We start from the raw sequence: 20,988 nt of genomic DNA on the forward strand, positions 1-20,988 counted from the left end.
CTCCCATTTTTGCTCTTCCCTCTGCTTGGAACCCCTTTCGCCAGATGCTATTTCAGATGTCTCCTCCTTCGGGGAGCCTTTCCTGAGCTCGTAAAATCCATACAATCTCCCTGGTTTGACTCCTTGTAGTACTGACCACTCCCTGCTCACTACTATCGTTATTTGTGTGTTTTCATCTTCACCCCATTGTGAAGGCAGTAAGGCAGGCCTTACTTACTCCTCCCTTTCCTGGAGCCCAACCCAGCCAGCGCCCGGTTCCTCTCAGGTGCTCAGTAAGTGCTCAATAGTTAGAATCGACTTGTAGGTAGAAGGTAGACTGACCTTAGGAAACTGATCTCTGCCCAAAGTGAGGTGAACCTCACTTCCTTTACCTCCTCCCCAGCAAGAGCTAACTTGAAACCTGACTTTATGGGTCTCGGGCAGGTTCTGGGATGAGCTCTCCAGGGTGATTCCGATCAATGCTCTCCCTTCAGGTTCAGAAGCCCAAGGAGACACTCCCCCCTTCACTGAACCAAAGTCAGCTTGCCACAGGCTGTGGTCCAGCGCGACCTCCCAAACTGCCCTGCCTAGTCTGTCTGGTGAGGGTAGGGAGTGACATGGAGATAACGGGAGACCCAAATCAGAAGTGGTTTGAGAATGGGGCTGGGGCTCTGAACGCAGAGTTTGAGCTGGTGGACTCGGCAGGGATGGGGGCAGAGGCGGGCGGGCCAGGACTCTGCGACCCAGTCTGGGCGAAGCCCCCGCGCCCCGCCGAGTCGGCGGCTAAATTTACCCAGGCTGACTCAGCCCTTGCCCGGAATGGGGGGTGGGGGGAGTGCACCGGGGCAGTGGGAAGAGCCAGCGGGGGTGGGGTGGGGGGCAAGGAAGGAAGAGTCCGGACTAGGGGAGACAGGGTTGAGCCGGGAGTTTCCATCAAAGAAAGGAGTCCCCCCAGCCCCCCACCAAGTGGGAAGAAACTGGAACCCTGGGGGAAGGACAACGGAGGGAGGGAGTAGGTCGGTGAAAGGAAGAACATGCCAAGATTGGACAAAGGGAAGCTTAGATTTATTGAGCGCCTACTGTGTGCCAGGCACTGTGCAAGGCGCTTTACATACATTATCGCATAAAATCCTCACAACAACCCTGCGAGGTAGGTGTTTATAAACCCCCATTTGACAGATGAGGAAACTGAGGCTCAGGGAGGTGAAGTGATTTGGCCAAATTCGCATGGCTAGTAAATAGAGACAGAGCTCTCCAAGATGGTAGAGAAAAAAGACTTCAGTGTCTGGGTCCCAAGCCACTTGGCGTGGGTGAGTACAAAGAGGGGCTCCGCGCGCTCCCGAAGTCTAGAAGGCCAGAGGACTGCCCCCGACCTCACACGGCTGGAAGGCGGGGGACCGGCGCGCAGTAACTGGGAATCAACTGGTTAACTAGCAGTGCCTGGGTACGGGGCGGGGGACTCAGGAATTAGCTACTGGGGAAATCCGCGACCTGCGCGCGCCCCATAGTGGCTACAGCGAGTATCACACCCCACACCTACAGGCTTTTGGGGACCAGCCTCCCTCTTCCTTCCCTGGCCAAGGTTTCTGGAAGAGGCAGAGATGCAAGAAATTTTCAGGGTTCTTTCAGATGAGTGATACCACCCGGGTGTGAAATTGTGGTAACAATTCATAGCATCACTAAGGAACACTGGAGAGGAGGAAAAGGGGAAGGCCTAAAGAGGTCCCAAGCTGATTCACTGGCTGCCTTCCCTCCCCAGCTCAGACCACTGCAGGCCAGGGACAGCGACAAGGCCACACTCCTGCTCTGCTTTGGGGAGCCCTCACCTAAACCTAAGATACTGGGAGAGAAGCCCTCAGCCACTCACTCAGATCTTCTGCAAACCTTGGACAATCTCTTGAGTTGTGAACGAGTGCAGGTGAAAATGAAGCCACCCAGGGACACTCAGACTCTGTACATTTATTCCTAATTCTCTTTCTCAGCCGGTGGAGGAGAGGATAAGATACAAATCCTCCCCCAAGGATCCAAAACATCAGAGATGATGTTAGGACTCCCTCATTTTACATATTAGTAGGCCTGGAGAAGGGAAGTGACTTGCCTTAGGTCACCCAGCAGTCAGTGTCAGAGTTGGGATTGGAACCTCGTTTGGGGCCTTGTGACACCAAAGTAAGCCCTCTTCCTGTTTTGCTGGCTGCTTCTGGGTCCCTTCCTCTTCTGCCAAAGGCCTCTATGTCACCTGGTCACCGCACTCAGAAGCCTCTTCCATCACTTTCTCCCTCCAGCCCAGAGACTCCACCCTAAGTTGCCCTCCTATGACTATACCATCCCTGCCCTCCCTCCTGGTCCTGGCTAGGTCTCTCTGCTCAGCTCCACAACTAGTTCATCTGCCCTTGGTGAAGATTTTACCCCAGTGCCCTGAATGGAGCAGGGATTAAAGTCAACTGCTCATCCTCGCCTCTCCCGGAAAGGAAAGGAAGGGAAAGGAAAGTAAGAAAGGAAAGGACAAAGAAAAGAAAAAAAAGAAACCATGAATTGCCACATGCTCCCTTTCCTTTCAATCGGGCGGCTGCTATTTCAAGTGTGGGAACGGCTATGGGTAAGGGGTACAAGGAAGTCTGTGAGGAAGAAAGAGGACCAGTGGGCCCAAAGATGGAAAGGTTGGGGAACACAAATACAAGAAAGGGCCTCTCACTCCTGCTCCCTATTTCCCTGTGGCATCCCCTTAGTGTCCCTTTCTCCGAAGAAGGCCTCCTCGGTTCGGTTGATGACATCTAGAATCTCTCGGATACTGTCGCTCAGCTCTGCCGTCTTCCCGCCTTCCCCGGGCCGGGGCCGCTCATTTCGCCAGGAGGCGCCCGAGGCTTCGGTGTCGCTTCCATCAGAAGAGCCGCTGTGGACGCTGAGCTCCGCAGCTTCGTCTGAGTCCGAGTCCGGGGCAGTGTGACGCCGGATGCGGGACACGGCTTCCCGCAGGGCCCCGGCGTAGGGCCCTGGGGTCCGCGCCCAGCCCCGGCCCGCGCGCCGCGGGACAGCCGCCACTTCCTCCGAGCCCTCGGCACTGCCCGCGCCTCCCGAAGCCGGTGGGTCTAAGACTGAGCGCTCTGGGCTACCTGGCTGCGTGGGGGCGTCCTGCAGGTTTACTTCGCCAACCGGGAGCCCCAAGATGCGGGAGGCGCGCTCCTCCAAGGAGGAGTCCGGGGGCTTCCCGCCCTCAGCTTCGAACCCTCGCCCCCCACCGAGCTGGTGTGAAAAGCGACTGCTCAACAGCAGTTTTTGGCATGGGGAGGGAAAGGCCGCGACTCCCTCGACCTCTTCCTTGTTGGGCTTCGGTTGGTTAGGGGCATCCCCCCCGACGCGCGGCACCCCATTGGGCAGAAGCTGTACATGCTGGGTTCGAGGGGTTGGAACGTACTGGGAGCGTATCACCACGCACGTGGCGTCAATGACAAAGACGCCTTCTCCCCGAGCAGGGCCGCGGGAGCTGCGGGGCAGGGTGTGGGCGCGGCGGGCCCCTTTCCAACCCTCCAAGGTCTCAGGTCCTGCCCCCTCTCTATGACCCAGGGACTCTCTCCATCCAGTGCCTCCTGGAGCCCAGGGTCTGGGGAGGGTCTGGCTATGTCGCGGTGGCTGCCTTTTAAGGGAGGGAATCCAGCATTTGGGGAGCCAGCTCTGTTCCCTACTTTCTTTCCCTTCCCCGGGGCCCTTGAGACGGGGCCTGGACCTGGGAGCGGGACGCGGTGGGCTGGGAGTCGCAGCGGCCAACCCCGCAGGAGCTGTCTCCGAGCTTGGGCTCCCAGCAGCTTTGGCTTGGGGATGGCTGTCACTACCACTATTCGGGCCGGCACTAGCCAGCCCCAGGCTTTTCTCCACGGCCCCTTTGCCGGACTCCAGCCTTGGCCTGGCTGTTCCACAGCCTGGGGATCCCCCCAGGAGACCCCGTCCCTGTCGGAGACCCCAAGCCCCGAGGACGTCCCGATAGATCCGAGGATCCAGCCTCTTCTTTGTGAACCCTCCCTCTGTCCTGGCCGGAGTCGGAGCACAGGCTGCTGAGGCGGGCGCCTGGGAGGGCTCGGGGCCTCGCTTAGACCCCAAGGTCCTGTGGGGGCCTTCGTAAGAAGGTGGAGCCACGTAGGGTGGCGGGCGGTCCCAGCGTCGTCGCAGGGCCGTCCCGGCTGCGCCCCTTAGCAGCAGGTGTGCCTCGTAGCTGGGGGGCCCTGACCGCCTACCTCCCCAGGGCCCCGCCCACGCCGCCCCTGGGTCGCTCTGAGGCTGCGCGGATGGACGGGGCGGTCGCCCCGCCAGCCCCAGGCGCTCGGGTCGTGAAGGAGCTGAGGGCCCTACAGGCTGGGCCACCCGAGGGGCGTTCCGAGGTTCCGGGCGGGGCCGACCGAGGGGGCTCCTTCGGGCCCCACCAGCCTTGCGCCTTTTTCGCTCGGTCTCCTTGGCCTCCCGCTCTTGCGATGCCGCTTTCCTTTTCTCTTGCTCCCGGGCTCGGGCCTCGGCCGGGGGCCCCGCCCGCCAGTTGGTCGCCTCCTGCAGCACCCTGGAGGCCCAGGGACGGCGGGGCGGCGGTTCAGGGGATCCCGAGCGCGGCCCACACCTGGGACAATGAGCAGGAACCCAGGTGAGCAGTTTGTGGGGGAAGGGGGCCGAAATCCGGGGAGCTGGGAGCACTGGAGACCATTTGGGGCAGGTGTGTGGAGGGGTGTGTGTGAGTGTGTGTGCGTGTGCACGTGCGTATACGTTAGGGCTGAAGTCGAAGCCGGACTCCTCACCATCTCTCCATGCACACTTTAACAGCGTCTGCCCCATCTCACCTCTTGCCCTTCCTCACACCCACTCCTGCCCCCCAAAACAATGAGGGACGAGTCAGGCCCCAGCCCTCGGGATGGGGTGGGGGGAGGTGTGGGAAAGAGAAGGGGGACCAGCAGCACTGGCTGGTGCCTGCGGGGAGGTCCGGACCCCACTCCCCGCCCCACCACTCTCTTCCCGTCACCCCTCCTTCACTCACGTGCGGCTCTGGGGCCCACGGGCCCAGTGGCTGGCTTGGAAGTCCATGGGCTGTCGAGGAGGGGCGCGGCGACTATAATGACAGGAAATTGTCTTCACTTCGATCACCAGCAGCTTGGATTTCTGCACCCAGAGGCAGCTGCCAGACTCCTCATCCTGGGGCTCCCGGGGGCTGTCGGGCCCCTCGGAGAATAGCTGGCCATCCAGCATCCTGCCCCACCCCACCCCGGCCCCCCACCCTCCCACCCGCCCCGAGAGCCCCCTCCCAGCCCGAGGAGCCGGCGCCCACTGCAGAGCGAACAGGGCCAGAGACTGGGGACTATATATACCCGGGCACACGTGTGTGCCTGTCTGTGTGTGTGTGCGCGCGCGCATGTGACACGGCGCGGCGCGGACGGCACAGCGCTGTTACCTCCCCCATGTGCACGGCCGCCCCCTGGGGCCCGGGATTGGGCGCCCCTTCCCATTGCTCATGTCCCCCAAGCCTGATGGGACCTGCGTGAGTGGGCAGGGGACTTCTAATTCTTGCCAAGCTGACGGTGCCCCTCCCCCACCCCCATTTCTTCAAGCTTCCTGTCGTTTTAATCCTTCCCTCTTCTTCTTGTCGGGATGCCTGACCACCAGGGTTCTGCCTCTGACTTCCTGCCTCGGTTTTCAGTTTCCCGGACAGGGAGGTGATGGGAATGGAAGTCAAGGTCTTTGCCTGCCACTCTCCGCTGGTTTCCATGGGGTTGGGGTGCAGGGGGTCTATTTTTAGCGGCAGTGGCTGTTCGGGTGCAGAGAGATGAGTAACCAGCTTCCATGCGGTGGAGGGAGGAGGCGGTGGTTTTCACACAGCTTTTATGTGACTCTGGGGGAGAGCTGCCTCCCCCAAGCCCAGAAAGGGTAACCTCCACACCCTTAACTCCTTACCCTCTCAGTGTTGCAGCCCAAGGCTGCTTGTACAGCTGCACACAGGAGTCTGTCTTGGCCATCCTAACTGTCCCACACTCCTGTTCCACATGTTTGTCCTTGGGGACCTATGGAGCCCTCTCCCCGCAGCAGGCTCTCTCCCCCAATCCAGGAGCCAGCACTTGGGGGTCATACTGTTCTGTGCCCACACAGCTCTGCTGAGCCTTATGGAGGACAGACCACGGTGGTTATGCATTTGCACCCTTTCAGAAGGGATGGAGGAGGAATACTGTGCTCTCTTGGCAAAACCAACCCCCTAGCAACTGAAATGATAAAAGTGGCCCCCACTTCCCCGGGTAGAGCTCCCCCTCACCACTGCCACAATCCCTGGCTCACTCCCCACCCCCGCCTGAAGTGGTGCTTAAGATGGTCACCTTTTAGGATCATTCTGTCCCAGGGGCAGAAGGTGTTGCTTACATCTACATGATCCCTCCCCCCAAGCCTATACCAGGTGTCCCCTGATTCACCATGGTAATGTTAGTGGCAGCACAGCCCACGCCAACCCTTCCATGCAGAGACTTAGCAACCATGCCTGGCAACCATGGCAGCAGCTCCAGTGGAGGAGACGGGTGCAGGGAGGTGGGAGAAGAGTGTGTATGGCAATGGTTGCTGAGGAAGAAGGGATAATTTGCCTCTTCTAAGAGGACTAAGTAAGAATAAGCTATGAGGCTCCTCAATTTTGTCCCTTATCTTTCCTTCTATTCCATTCTCAGATTCTGAGACTGATTGGTTGGGTTTTAGGGGAGAATGGGAGAGGCAAAAGATCATGCAGCCCTTTGGGTACAGACCCTTCCTTTTACGAAGATGGAGCCAGAAGGGTGTTGTGGGGCAGAGATGGACTCACTGAGAACCAGAACAATCAAACCCAGGCCCCCTGCTCCCCAGTATGGACCTTTAAAATAACCCAAACAGCCCCTATTCCAACCATTGGAGGCCCCTCCCCCCTCCCCAGACCCTTCACACACCTACCAGCTCTGCACACTGGTGGCTCTTTGCTCCACAGTGCTTCCTTTCACCTAGGTCCCACGAGTCCTAAGGCTTTTTAAAGCCCTTGCCTCCTCCCTAGACAAACTCTCCATGATGGAATGTGACATAAGGAGACATCTGTCCTTTCCATCATGCACTCACCACCCCCCCACATAAACATACCCTAATTCTAATAACTTGGAAGCCTCCCTCCCCCAAGTCTGGGAATGTGCTGTAAGCTGTGAAGAAGAGAATGCAAAAGCAGGGACTTTCTCCAGAGCCAAGATGGGGGCCCTGACAGATGCCTTGAAACTCTTGCACATGTGCCATCAGGAAACCTACTTTGGAGGAACCAATATGGTATGTCAGGGTTCATCAGAGGTCTTAGGTACAGTGTGCATAGGGCAAGGAATTACTCCAAGATTGCTTCTGGTCTTGAGCAGGAAACGGTATCAAACCTCCAAGTCAGTGGTGAGATGGCACCCAAAATCTGGCTCATGCCCAACAGTCTAGCAGTCCTTATGGTATTTGGTGTTGACTATTTTGGCCCACACGGTTTCAGCACAGGTAAAGAGCCTGCTCCCCACAACCCTCACCCTCCAGCTCATTCGCACGTTGGCGGAATGGCAAGGCATTTTGTGGGTTCAAAGACAGTGCCAGCTCAGCAAAATTCAAACACAGAGTCCAACCTTCCCTGAGAAAAGTTGATGACTGCCTAAAGGAGACCTCAGTCTCTCTACTCTCTGGAGACAAAATACTATTATGAGATTTTCCTGGGGTCCAGCTATGGTTCAGGCAGAGGGGAAAGTGAGGTAACAAGGAGAATTTCCGGGAATAGGCTGGGAAACGTAGTAAGTCTAGCACAGTAGTAAAGAGCAGGAGCTCTGGGGCCAGACTGTTGGGTTCAAATCCTAGCTCTACATTTTATTAGATGTGTGGCCTTGAGATGGTTCTTAGTCTTCTGTGCCTCAGTTTTTTTGAACAATCTGTAAAACTGGAATCATGCCTACCATTGTTCTGAGGATTAAATGAATTAATATATGTAAGGAACAGAGAATGGTGCCTGACACAATTATCTGTGTGTGTGTGTATGTGTGTGTGTGTGTGTATACATGTGCCATTATTCTGTTGTTGTCAATAATGAGTTAAAGAAGCCATATGAAGTAGGACGTTTGAGCATAGTGTCTATCAACTACAAGAATCAAAAACACTGCAATACCATGAAGAGGTTCCTGTCATTTTAATTACGTTTGCCATGAAAAGCAATAACCTCAGCTAATCACTCTGCCCTCCTCCTCTTCCTAACCCCCACCTCCCTTCATATGCACACAGCACAGGAACCCAAAGGCCCTCCTCCCCACAATCCTCCCCACTGCCATTATGGGAAGAAATGTCACTGAATGGACTCAGCCTCCTCCATACAGCATTTAACAGGATAAATAAAAATACCTTTAGAAGGGGTTTGTTGTGCTATTATCTCAGGGTGGAGTCAGGGGCAAAGGTAGAGGCAAAGGCTGGGTGAGGTCTGGGGATCTCTTAGAGATCAGAATTTGCTTGAGGGGCACACAGCCCATCATTCACCCAGTAAGGGGGATATGTCGAAGAAGGCAGGGGCTAAGATGGGCTAGGCTGTATGTGTGAGGATAAGGACAGCTAAAAATCCATTCTCCTTCCTCCCCCCACACCTTCCCCAGCTCCCAGGGAGTCCCAGGTAGGGGGCTCCCAAGCAGAGAACAGAGTTACAATTCTCTTAAGGTTTCATCTGTGGTTCCTAGAACTGTGGGCAGGCAGTGAGTGGGGTATGTCCCCTGGTGCTGCCTGACCCGTTCCCCAGCTCAGGGCTTCTCTCCTCCTGTGAGCACCAGGGCCTGCAGGATGTCAGACAGTGATACAATCCCCTTGACCACATCATTCTCATCTACCACTACAAGTCGGTGAACCTGCGTGAAGCAACACAGGAGAAAAGGGATTTTAGTGACGGCCTCAGTTAGGATGAGCCCTTCAACCCCGACTCTCCTTGACAAACCCCACACTCAAAGCTGCTTCCCCCAGCTCCTTCTGGGTCACTGGCCTCCCTACCTCTGCTTCCACCAGCCTGTTGATGATGGTCTCCAGAGTCTCATGCAGGTAACACTTGAGGACACCCTCAAAGTAATGTGATCGATGTTGGAGGGCTTTCGTCACAGACACATCTAAGTTGTTGTAGGTCTTTTCTGCTGCCAGATTCTGGGGAGAGAGAGGAAGGTGCTTGCAGGAAGCAAGGGAGCCAGCCCCCAACCCCTGACCCCACCCACCTACACCAGAGGGATTTAGGGTAGTTGTCAGCCATGCCCACAAGCCACACCCAACTCATTCAATTCCTTTTCAAATAGGATTCAAAAGTTTGGAAGCTTCTAAAACCCTTAGGTCCCAGAAGAGACTCTCTTCTACTCCCTCTCCACATTCAATACCCCACCCCTTTCCCTACCTCCCAGCCCCTCCACAATCACTCACGATAACATCAAACTTGGAGTAGATGTCCACCACACGCCCTAGGGGGACAGAGGCAGCTCAGCAAGGAGGATCTGGCATCCAAGGCTCCCCCTGCCTATAGCATCACCCTCCGGGCTGAGCTGACGGATTTTCCCAGAACCACCCTGGCTTCCCTGGAGCCCTCCCTCTTCTTCTGTGAAATCTCTCACCTTTCTCATCTACTACTGGCAGTGCTGAAACTCGGTGTTGTACAAAGATGCCCAGAGCCACGTAGACAGGGGTGGTGGTGCGGACCATAGCAATGTTAGCATAGGTGCCAATCTGTAGCTCTTCCAGAGACTTAGACATGAACTCTGGCTTGGGGAACTCAGTGATCTGAGGAGAGAACCATCAGCTTGATCTTGAAGGCTCCCCAAACCACCCCTGGATACCCCTCCAACCTTGTATATAAGGAGTAAAAACCAGGCTGAGGACACTTACAAACAGTTTGAGGAACTTGAGGATACGCTTGTGGGTAAGGATGTACAAGGTGTTGCCTGATTCTGGGTCAATAACTGGCAGCCTGTGGATCTTGTTTCGAATTAATGAAGAGACAGCATCAAACAAGCTGTGGGAAGGTGGGGAATAATGATAAATCCCACAGTGCTGAGCCCAAGGTGGGTAAACAGCTTTTAAGAACATATTTACAAAGAGGGAAAACTGGTGACTGGGAGAGGAGAGCAGTGTTCAAACCAGACCTAAAGAGTGTGTGAATGTGTGTGTGTGTGTGTGTGTGTGCGTGCATTTGTGTATGTGTGTTTGTGAGGAGCATCTTTTCTCTCTTCTGCCTCTAGATCTCTGGGTATCTAAAGCTTTAGCTATGCTGGTGGCAAGGCTCTTCCCTTTCTGGACAAATGGGTAGCTGGAACTCACCTGGCATTAGGAGAAATGCAGACAAGTGGTTTGAAGGAGTCCTGTAGGTACACCTCTGAAGGGAAAAGGGAGGTTCACAAAATACCAGTATGGAAAACCACTTCCCACTAAACTCTCCATCCCATTTTCTTTTTACAACCCCCAATTCTCTACATACCTCTCCAAGTTTCTATCTTGTGTTCTTCCAGCTCATAGATCTGTACCTGGAAGCAGAAGCAACAGAACTTGAGACTTGATCTCTCTGCTGCATTAACCCCTTGGGAGTTAGGAACTCCCTTGGGAGTTTCCTTGGGAGAAAGGAACTGAGAATGGGGGACTCTGGGTAGGGAAAGTGGTTTTGGTCATTGCGCTAAGGTTCCTTACCAAGGCTGATTTATAGTAGCGATGCAGGATATTGATGAAATCGGTGATGGTCAGCATGCCTAGAAGCCAAGACAAGATCCCTCAGCACTGTTCAAAGCTTCTCTCCCTGCCCAGCACAAGATGCCAATAATACTGTGTTCCAGAAACTTTTGCTTACCCACAAAACTTTGCTTCTTACTATCCCACAAAGGGGCAGCCCGTACACCATTAGTCACCAAAGCAAAGAAAGCTTTCTTCACCTGTAGTCAAAAAGAGTAATAATCACAAAGGAAAATTCACAGGGTGCAGGACTTCAAAAGAAAGGGGTTGGGTATGCTGGGGAAAACATGAGACTAAACCCATATAAGGACAGGGATATTACCCTTGGGATGAGACAGGATGAAAGTTTTTGAACCAGAGGCTCCTAGGAAGGGGGATGGGAGAAGAGGATTTCACCCACCTGCAGGGAAGTATCAAATACAACCAATTTGGAGCTTGTGGGAATCAGGTCATAGCAGCGATGAGACTTCATGAAGGAAGTATACACACTATTGTTGGATTCTGGGGTCTCTGCATAGGGTGGGATAGTTAGAAGCTTCCTTCCATGCATCAACTCACAATCAAAAGAGGCAGAAAATAAAAGTGTAGTTGTTCAAATATTTAGAGGCTGATTTTTTTTATAAGGCCCCCTTGTCTATCTATTTTGTTCCTATTCCCACAAAACCTGGATAAACCTGTTAGAAACCATTTCATTCAACCCCCGACTCCAGGTAGGGCTATATTTATTGGCTCCTTATGCAAAAGATGGCTGACTAAAACAGAAAGTCTATAATATCTATCATTAACCTGTTTAGTCTAAAAGTTTTTTTCTCATCTTTAATTCAAATTTTCCCTTTCATATGTTTAAGCGCATTTTCACTTGTTCTCTTTTCTCAGTGAAGATGTAATTAAGCTTCTTAAAATTCAAGTAAGCTTCTTAAAATTCTTCTAAGACCTACAGATGAGAAAGTCCTGGTCCAAGTTGGGCCATTTTAGATCAACATTCAGTTGGAGCCCAGTGCTCAATTAACCTGGCCCAAAACACCCCGAGAGTCCATCTTGGGATGACCCTGTGAATCAGAAATCATCTCACCTACTCTAGGCCAATCGGAGACCCTGGATGTGTTTACTTGTCTATTCCTCGGATTTTAATTGCTTGCTTTAAACTGGAGAAGCAACCCACAAAATAATAACCTGAATGTGCTATGTACTATGCTATGTGTACTTTAAAAATATGACATCATTTAATCCTCACAGATTTACAGTAAATCTGGAAAGCAAATACTGTCCTCATTTTTCAGATGAGAAAACAGGTAGGAAGCAGTTAAATAAACTGTTCAAGGTCACACCATTAGTAAGTGACAAGAAAGACTTAAACACAGACCTACCTGATGCCAAAGTTCATGATCTTAAATCCTATGCCAGTTGTTTGTTTTTAATTTTTAACCAGTCATATAGATACACAGTTTAAAGAATCAAATAGTTCTACAAATTTTGTTGAGAAAAACTAGTCCCTGGCACCTACTGCCCTGTACTAGCCCTCCCCAGAGATGAGACCTCTTTTAGCTGATTATTTTGGCACTTATTTCTATGTGTATGAAGTAACAAGCTTATATTGCTCTTTTCTGATTTTTCCACTTTTGGGCATTATCTATTATCATCCAAGGAATATGAGAATTTTTAGTTCTCCTTCATACTAAGACCCCAACACAAACATGAACCTCCCATCTCCCCATTCTTCCAGAAGTTAAACTATAATGTTGGTTACATTAGTATTTAAATAATTTTGACTAAATATTATTATTCAGAGCTAAGCCCAATTGTAAACTCTTGACTTTTTTTTTTCTTTTCCCCCTTTTTTCTAAAGATTTTATTTGTTTAAAGTAATTTCTACACCCAATGTGGGGCTTGAACTCACAATCCTGAAATCAAGAGTCGTATGCTCCACTGACCAAGCCAGCCAGGCACCCCTTCATTTATTTTTTTTCTTTTGCAACCTTGTTTTCCCTGGAGTTAGTAATTGTCGTCTTTTTGTTTTTAATAACTAATTGAAGTATTTATAACTAATTCAACCCCAAACTCTTCACCAATTGTTTAAATCTCCTTTTCAAGAGGTTCAGAAGCACTAGTCTATCAATTTAAACAACCCAAAGAAGTCTATCCAGAGCCCAGTCTATTCTGACCTGCCCAAATCTGGGCTGGTTTGCTGCTGTGCACAGCTGTCATCCTGAGATCTTCTTTCATCACCATCCAGGGGCCCCCTTTCACGTCTCTCCTGTATTGGCACTCCTGTGTCCTGTATCCTATGATTTCATCTTTTTTTTTTTTTTTAATTACTCCCTTGTTTTGGGAGTGCACATCTTCCTGTAGCTTCCCGAGAAAGGGTGCATAGGAGGTAAATTTTTTGAGACCTTGCAGCCTGCAGATATCTTTATTTTCTTTATTTTACCTTCATCTTTGATGTATAATTTGGCTGGATATAGAATTCTAGGTTTGAATTTATTTTCCTGCAGCATGCTGAAGGCACTGCCCCATTGCTGTCTAGCTTCTGGTGTGTTGAGAGTCTAAGGCAATTGATTCTTTTTATGTAACTTGTTTTTTTCCCCTCTGAAGACTCAGGATCTTCTCTTTGTTTCCAGTGTTTTGAAATCTCATGATGATTCTGCTTTAGGTGGGTCAATTTCATCCACTGTGCTGAATACTCAATGAGTCTTTTCAGTATGAAAACTAATGTCCTTCAGTTCCAGGAAATGTTCTTGAATTATTTCCTTGATCGTGTCCTTCCCTCTGTAATGTCCTTTTTCTCTTTCTGTAATTCCTATTATTTATTTATTTTAAAATGTTTGTTTATTTTTGAGAGAGAAAGAGTGTGGGCCCGCAAGCAAGGGAGGGACAGAGGATCCAAAGCGAGCTTTGTGATGACAGCAGAGAGCTGGATGCGGGGCTGGAACTCATGAATGTGAGATCATGAACTGAGCCGAAGTGGGATGCTCCACTCACTGAGCCACCCAGGCACCCCATGTAACTGCTATTATGTAGATTATAAGAGTTCCTTGACTGACCCTTTAAGGTTGTTTTTATTTGTTTTGGTTTTTTGTTTGGTGAATTGTTGCTGTTGTTAAAATATCTTCTCTCCTATTTTATGCTTCTTTGTTTTGGGTGTGTTTTTTTTTTCCCCCACTTCTTTGATTTTTGTGGGTTTTTGTTTAAGATTTTATTTTTAAGTAATCTCTACACCCAACATGGGACTCAAACTCACAACCTCGAGATCACGAATCACATGCTGTCTGGACTGAGCCAGCCAGACACCCCACTTCTCTGATATTTAATTCTACTTTTTGGGAAACTGCCTCAACCTAATTTCCCAAACCTTCTACTTAGTTTTGAACTTTCGCTATTATACTTTTAATATCCTAGAGCCCCTCTTTGTTTTCTGAAACTTCCTTTAAAAAATGGTTTCCTGTACTTGTTGCATAGTGGAAATGTTCTTTATCTGAAATTAATGTTAATTTCTAAAGTTTTCTTCTCTATGCATTGAATTTTTCCTTCTGTTGTTTTTCCTGTTTCTTTAAAAAAAATTTTTTTAATGTTTATTTATTTTTGAGAGAGGGAGAGAGAGAGAGAGAGAGAGAGAGAGAGAGAGAGAGAGAGAGAAATGGCATGAGTGGGGGAGAGACAGTGAAAGAGGGAGACACAGCTGAGCTGTTAGCACAGAGCCAGACACGGGGCTCAAACTCACAGACTGCGAGATCATGACCTGAGCCAAAGTTGGGTGCTTAAGCAACTGAGCCACCCAGGTGCCCCTCCTATTTATTTCTTTTGCAGGGGCAGTTTGGATCATTTTTCTTTTAAACAGTTTTTTTTTTTTTTTTTAATGTTTGTTTATTGTTGAGAGAGAGAGACAGACAGAGTGCTAGCAGGGGAGGGGCAAAGAGAGAGAGAGAGAGAGGGAGACACAGAAGCCAAAACAGGCTCCAGGCTCTGAGCTGTCAGCACAGAGCCCGATCCGGGGCACAAATCCACGAACCGAACCGTGAGATCATGACCTGAGCCGAAGTCAGATGCTTAACCGAATGAGCCTCCCAGGCGCCCCTCCTATTTGTTTCTTTTGAGGGGGATGCAGTTTGGATCTCTTTTCTTTTTTAATGTTAGAGGCTTTCTTTAGATGTCTGGTAATCCTTGGTTTAAAGGAGCATTCAAACCATATTCTAAGAGTGCAGTCTTTAAAGCTGATTGGAAGCTCAAGTGTACACGTGAGTCTTGTTAACTGTGAGCTGTTTAGATGGGGAACAGTCCGTATTTTTAGGGCTTTCTCTTCAAGGGGATTCTGGAGAGAAGGATTATTTATTCAGTTCCACGCTTGGGAGTATGAAGTCTTTTCTGTCAGCATTCTGGAAACTGGATTGGAAAAAGGACTGGAATTTCAGCATCCAGAGTAGTTCACTTCGTGCTCCTGCATTTGCTATAGTACTTCAGCCCTCAACTAGGCCTGAGCCCCTCTCCAGACCTTCAGTCTTTGCCAAAGTTGGGAGGGGCAGCTTCCTAGCTGCACTCAGTGGAGCAGGGAGTCTCAGATTCTGCCTGCTTCTTAGATCTTCAATGCGTCTCGCCTTTCCCCATTGCTAGTTTATAATTCAGTTTTCTCGGGTCTGCTAAATCATTTACCACTCTTGTCTCTGTTTTCCAGCTCCCAATTACTATTGTCTCTTCTTTTATTCTCCCTATTCTGCCGGGTTTGTACCTTTTGAAAAAAAAATTTTTATGGTGGTTTTAGTCGCTCTTTGTAGAAGAACAAGAGTAGATGTGTGTATTCAATCCATCATCTGTAACTGGAAGCCCACTGTTGTTTTTCAAATTTGACAACTCACAGACTCCCAAGAACATGTCTTTTTTTTCAAGGTCGTGTAGGGGAAAACTGTGGCCTGTGCTGCTGGCCCCTGTGGGACTCCAGTATTCCAAGTGTCCCCCATCCTGGGACTCCCCTGCCTTGCCTGAGGCGGATGGGCTAAAGGAGTTCCCAAGAACATGTCTTTTGATGTCAGTTTAAGGCATACTTCATTGATAGTTAAATAATATCATTTTAGGCTACAGAATTACAAGCATATTTGATTTGGCTGTCTCAGTAGTTTAAAAGTAATTTAAATCAGTTCCCCAATTTTAAAAATCTGGAGCTTAACATAAAGATCCAAATTCTCAATTTCTTTCAAAATCAGATCTGACCAAACCAGGCTTGAATTCCTAAACAGTGACAAAACTGACAAGACCTGGATTGTTGCTGCCTCCTTTTACATGTGACGAGATCTACAGGTTGTCAGGAATATGCAGCCTCCAGCACTGCCTGGTTCATGCAGACAGTTTGAGTTTTTGACCCTTGCCTTGGTGCTACTGCAAATGTACTCGGATACATAAAATAGGCACTGCTATCATGTGGCAGTCTCAGTTATGAAGAATATCATCCAGATAATTCAAATATGACCATATTAACTTTTCTGGATACCAACAAAATGAAAACAGAACATTTAAAAAGTCTTGTGGAAAACTCACGAGACCCTTAATAATCTGTCCTAAGACCTCACCCCGTATTTCAATTCTCTGAGAAAGTATGTACTCCTGATACCATAAATATGTCCTGGGAAGCCCCAGGAGTGTTCCTGGGCAAAATCCTTTAAGGGGGGTGCCTATAAGTTCTGCTTCTTTCTAGATGGTCTACGGTTAACCATTTCCTTCTCACCAGTTATTCGGGAAGGTGCTGGAATTGCCTTCTCCTGTGCCCTGGATTTTATGGTTTAGTGTCTCGATTTCTAGATTAGTTTTAAGGGCTTTCAAGGCCTTTCTATAATTTCTTGTGTACACTCAGTGGCTTTAGTGAGCTCACTGGATGATAAAAGCCTAGTGGCATTGTTTCTGGGCTAATTCAAAAGTACTAGGGACCTTGATTCATGGTTAGGCAGCCCAGAGTTGCCTATGGAAGTTTTTCCTCAAAAATTTCCTTTAAGTGGTTTGATGATTGAAAATCTTAGTCATCCCCACCCTGCCCAAGATTTACTCCTGGGTGCTCCTGCCAAATTACTATTCCTGATTTGTATGGTTTGGCACATTATCTGGCCCAGTTTTGATTTTTCCCAGGGGGCATCCTGAGAAGATTTGAAAACATTGCTGAAGACAAGGTATGGTTCAGCTATTGCTTTCATAGCCGGTCTCCTTTCTTTAGTAAACTTACCTTGAGAATGCTCATTTTCCAGAGCTGGGGAGCAATCTGAAGAAGCAACCTGGAGAGACAAAAGAAACAAAGATTCAGCCTATCCTTGATTCCATCCATTTTAGCCTAACATTGGGAAGGGCTGGTGAACTAATGACTTCATTTAAAGCACCATAAGGCCCTCTAGAAATATTATCTCATTTAATCATCAGAACCACCCTGAGGTAAATACTCCTATTAGCCTTATTTTCACACATTAGGAAAGTGAGGTTCAAGAAATATTAAGCAGCCTACCCAAGGTCACGTGGCTGGTCAGAGGTAGAACAGGAATTTGAACATATATCTGTGTGGTTCCAAAGCCTATGTCCTTATATACTACACTGCCTAATGAAATATTAGATCTTAAAGGCCAAGACTAGAAAATCTGTGCTTAAGGCCAGTCCCACAAGGTTCTCACAGATGTACTTTATAAAAACACGGAAGCCAGAGAGACAATACTGCTTTCCCCTCAATACTAAGCCTAAATGTAGACACTAGAATCACAGACATACCCCTTTACCCTAAGAGAGGACCACACCTGGGGAGGATCCCGGCAGTTGACTGTCACAGAGAGGTAAAGCTTAAATGACTGAGGGGTAGATGAGGACTGTCAATGCTCTGAAACTGAAGACCTGACTCCTCAACACCCTTGTGAGTCAAAGGCTGCTACAGCCCAGAGGATGCTGGTTTTCTAAGTTTCTTTGCCCCTGACAGTCTTTGAATACAGAGAAACCTTCAGAACCATGTCTGTGCTCCCTCAAGTGGGAACATTTGGAAATTTCATTGTTATCTAGGAACGCAGGAGGGGTCATGATAATTTCAATCTACTGGAATGAACAAGTTTGGCTCCATTTGTTCTGGGTAATATACCCAAACTAACTTAAAGTCATACTTCACCTATATAGCTGCTGTAGTAACATGAAATTAAAAGCCTCGGCTTGAGCCTGGTAAGTTGGCTGGTAAACAGGGTCAAGTTGGCAGGACAGCCCTAAACGTCCCTCCCCTAATGGGCCAGGGTGGGGGCAGAGGGGGAGGGGAATAATCTCCTTCTCTTCTCTCTGGGCTGCATACGACTATCAGCTTGGCCTGGCATTTTGGCAAGGCTATCGGAACAACAGCCTCATCACTTATAAGTGGGAGAGAGGGCTGTTCAGCAGTAAAGATACACACATAGTATAACACAGTCTCACAAAGATCTATACAAAGACACAGAAACAGTTGCTTCTGTAGAAATTATTGTACCCATTATATAATACTTACATACTGCACTGTGCTACAGTGTTTTGTTTTGTTGGTTCATTATCTATCCAAACAGGTTTTAAATTCCTGGAAGCCTAGAACTATTTTGTATTTCTCTGTATCACCCATAACATCTAGCATGGGGTTTTGCATATAAATCTCAATTGCTTTGTTTTTTAACTCTCAAATTAATAACGATAATGATGCACACCGATATGAACAGAGAGACCTATGATTAAGTTACAGAGGGAGAAAACAGATGTACAGCTAGAGATACAGAAACCTACACAACAGTCAACCACAACTGAATATGACTTTATCTTTCTGCCTATTTATCCACAGAGGAGGATAATTATGTCCACTCTTCTCTGCTTTTAATAACACAGGAGACCTGAGAAAGTACCACTGTAATACATGAATACAAAATATTATTATACAGACGCAGGCTAGATCTGACACATGGACTCACAGTTTCTTCTGAACTCCTGATCCACATTTCTAATTGTTTGCTGGACAACCACAGATGTCACACAGACTCCTCAAATGCTTCAATACAAAACAGTATCTGTCCTTCCACCCTGTTATTCTTACTGTGGTTCCCATCTTTGTTTTTTGCATTGCTCTCGTAGGTGCCTAGAATTGTAGTTTTGATTCCTCCTAGAATGGGCCACGCCAACATGTCTGCTTAGGATCGCAGGGCAGGGCATGACCTAAACTTGTCCTTAACATCTATCAGCTAAGCTGATATGTAAGAAATGCCTCAAGTCCCTTTCTATCCTTTCCACTTTTACAGTTTTAACTATAGCTTTTACCTCTCACTTCTGCAGCATTCTCTCAATTGGTCTCCCTGCCCTAAATCTATCTCCTTTTCATCTTTCATGCTGTCTCCAAGTTCTCTCACTAAGCATCTCAGGTTTGTAAGGGACTCTTATCTCCAGCAACCAGGAGCTCAATACTTTCTGAAGTAGCTCCATCCATTTGCAGAAGCTGTTGAGAACATTCCTAAAGCACACTTACTGCCTTGCTTATAGATCTTCATGGCTCCCCTTATTACAAAACAAAGTTCAAACGTAGTGTGGCATGCAATACCTTCAACCTGACCTCGGCCTACTTTTCCAATTTTTTCTCCCAGTGCAAGCAAAATCCAAACCTCCAGCAACATCATGCCACTGGCTCACCCCCAATTAATCTTTACATACCCCGATTTCTATGCCTGTGCTCACACTGTTCTCTCAACCTGCAAAGCCCTCTCTTAGGTTTACAATAATTTCTCCCTCCCCATGCTTCCACAGTCCTTTGTTTGCATGTTGATGATAGCATTTATTACAGTCTACATTCAGTAACAACTGTCATTGGCTTGCCCTCACCCCCACTCTAGGCAGGCTGAGCATTTTCAAAGCAAGGGTTTTCTTTTCTTTTTAAAACAATTTCTATCCCAAGAACCTAATCAGGACATAAAATGTGAGGGCCAAATTAGAAAATCTATATAAAAATGTTTTGTAAACTATAACACATTTATGAGTAAGTAAAATAAAAATTGATATGTTGTTTTCAATTTAATGGAATCAGACCTTTTATTTTATTTATTTATTTATTTATTTATTTATTATTATTATTATTTTTTTTTTTTTTTTAAGTAAACTCTACTGCCCAACCTGGGGCTAGAACTCACAGCCCTGAGATCAAGAGTTGCATGCTCTGCTGCCTGAGCCAGCCAGGCGCCCCAAACTCTTTATTCTTGTGCAAAATCCTCTTAATCTGTAAGAGCTAATTCCCTTGCCTGGGTGACCAACTGCAAATCAACTTTACCACACTTCCGTCTGTTTTCTCATTTATAACTCGAGGGCCATGACCTCTCTGCAGGCAGAGAAAGGGTGTGGTAAAGGAATTACTATGGGCATGGGACTGACCCAGAGAAAGATGAACCTGCCAGTAACATGATAAAAACGAAGACATGAAGGGTTACTCTGCTTGACAGAGAATACATGGTTCCAGATGCTAGAAGGCGGCTCCGGAGAGTGAGGGTGGGTCCAAACATGCAGCGGGCTACCTGCAGCATCTCTGGGAGGATGACAGGGGCCTGCCACAATTGGGCAATGCCTGCTAGCCAAGAATGATCCATGCCGCCTGCTTACAGTCGCAGAGCAGGGCATAACCTAAACTTGTCCGGGGACAGGGCGGCCTCTAACACTAAAAAGATTCCCTCCTTCAGAGAAAGCCCACTTTTCAGTCTTACTAAGGCAGTGTGAGTTCGCTGGACACCTCGAAGCAGAGGTCTTTGCGGCAAGGCTCACACTCAGACAACTGAGGGCCAGGTGCTACCTGCAAGTGGCAGTCCCTTGGAAGCCCCCCCTCCCCCGCCTCACCCAGGAAAGCCGGGTCACAAACCTGCTCTCTGGCAAACCTCTGAAGGTTTGAGGTGCTATGAGAAGAGGAGGCCCCAAATCGCTAGGGTGTGCGCGGGTTCCTAGCGGAGAGCAAACACTGCCAGCTTGGGCTGAGACCACCGCGGACGGAAAGTATGCACCGCGCGGCCCAGTTCTAGGAGATGCGCCCAGCGAAGGAGCGGAGGGGCAGAGTCACGGGATAGGACAAGCACCGGCTTCTCGTTTACTGGGCAGCAGCGCCGGTCCCTGCCCAGGCCTCCCTGTCCCCTAACGGGGGGTCTCAGGCTCCACAGCGCCCCCCGCCGCCCTCCCGTGCTCCTCACCGTCTCCATTTCAAGAGGCGCAGACTGGGCTCGCTCGCTTTGGGAAGCTCTCTGGGAGCCGGGCGGGAGGGGTGGAGGGCGGACAGGTCCCGCCCCATGTCCGGTACCGCTACACCACTTCCGCCTACGT

The 20,988-nt window shown here is 49.1% G+C and overlaps 2 protein-coding genes across 4 annotated transcripts; both read right to left on the bottom strand.

Annotated features, from left to right (window-relative positions):
• Positions 1-1,022: 1,022 nt before the first annotated feature.
• DDN (dendrin) lies at positions 1,023-5,227 on the bottom strand. The gene is made up of 2 exons (XM_060657760.2): positions 4,991-5,227; positions 1,023-4,579 (listed from the first exon to the last, which is right to left on the bottom strand). Exons 1-2 carry the CDS (start codon positions 5,197-5,199, stop codon positions 2,668-2,670), a joined length of 2,121 nt encoding a protein of 706 aa, XP_060513743.1. The 5' UTR covers positions 5,200-5,227; the 3' UTR covers positions 1,023-2,667.
• A 2,902-nt stretch (positions 5,228-8,129) lies between these two features.
• On the bottom strand, positions 8,130-20,984 carry PRKAG1 (protein kinase AMP-activated non-catalytic subunit gamma 1). 3 transcript variants are annotated; one of them, XM_060657761.3, is made up of 12 exons: positions 20,859-20,984; positions 16,892-16,940; positions 11,093-11,245; positions 10,811-10,892; positions 10,654-10,712; positions 10,448-10,493; positions 10,291-10,345; positions 9,859-9,985; positions 9,588-9,753; positions 9,400-9,437; positions 8,986-9,132; positions 8,130-8,846 (listed from the first exon to the last, which is right to left on the bottom strand). In XM_060657761.3, exons 1-12 carry the CDS (start codon positions 20,954-20,956, stop codon positions 8,742-8,744), a joined length of 1,125 nt encoding a protein of 374 aa, XP_060513744.1. In that variant the 5' UTR covers positions 20,957-20,984; the 3' UTR covers positions 8,130-8,741. The 3 variants fall into 3 exon arrangements, with proteins under 3 accessions (XP_060513744.1, XP_060513745.1, XP_060513746.1); XM_060657762.3 differs by having other exon boundaries at positions 11,093-11,202; positions 20,859-20,962; XM_060657763.3 differs by lacking the exon at positions 11,093-11,245.
• Positions 20,985-20,988: the final 4 nt, after the last annotated feature.

This window comes from Panthera onca, chromosome B4 (genome assembly GCF_046562875.1).
Source record: "Panthera onca isolate mPanOnc1 chromosome B4, mPanOnc1 haplotype 2, whole genome shotgun sequence".
In the NCBI taxonomy this organism is placed as follows: domain Eukaryota; kingdom Metazoa; phylum Chordata; class Mammalia; order Carnivora; family Felidae; genus Panthera; species Panthera onca.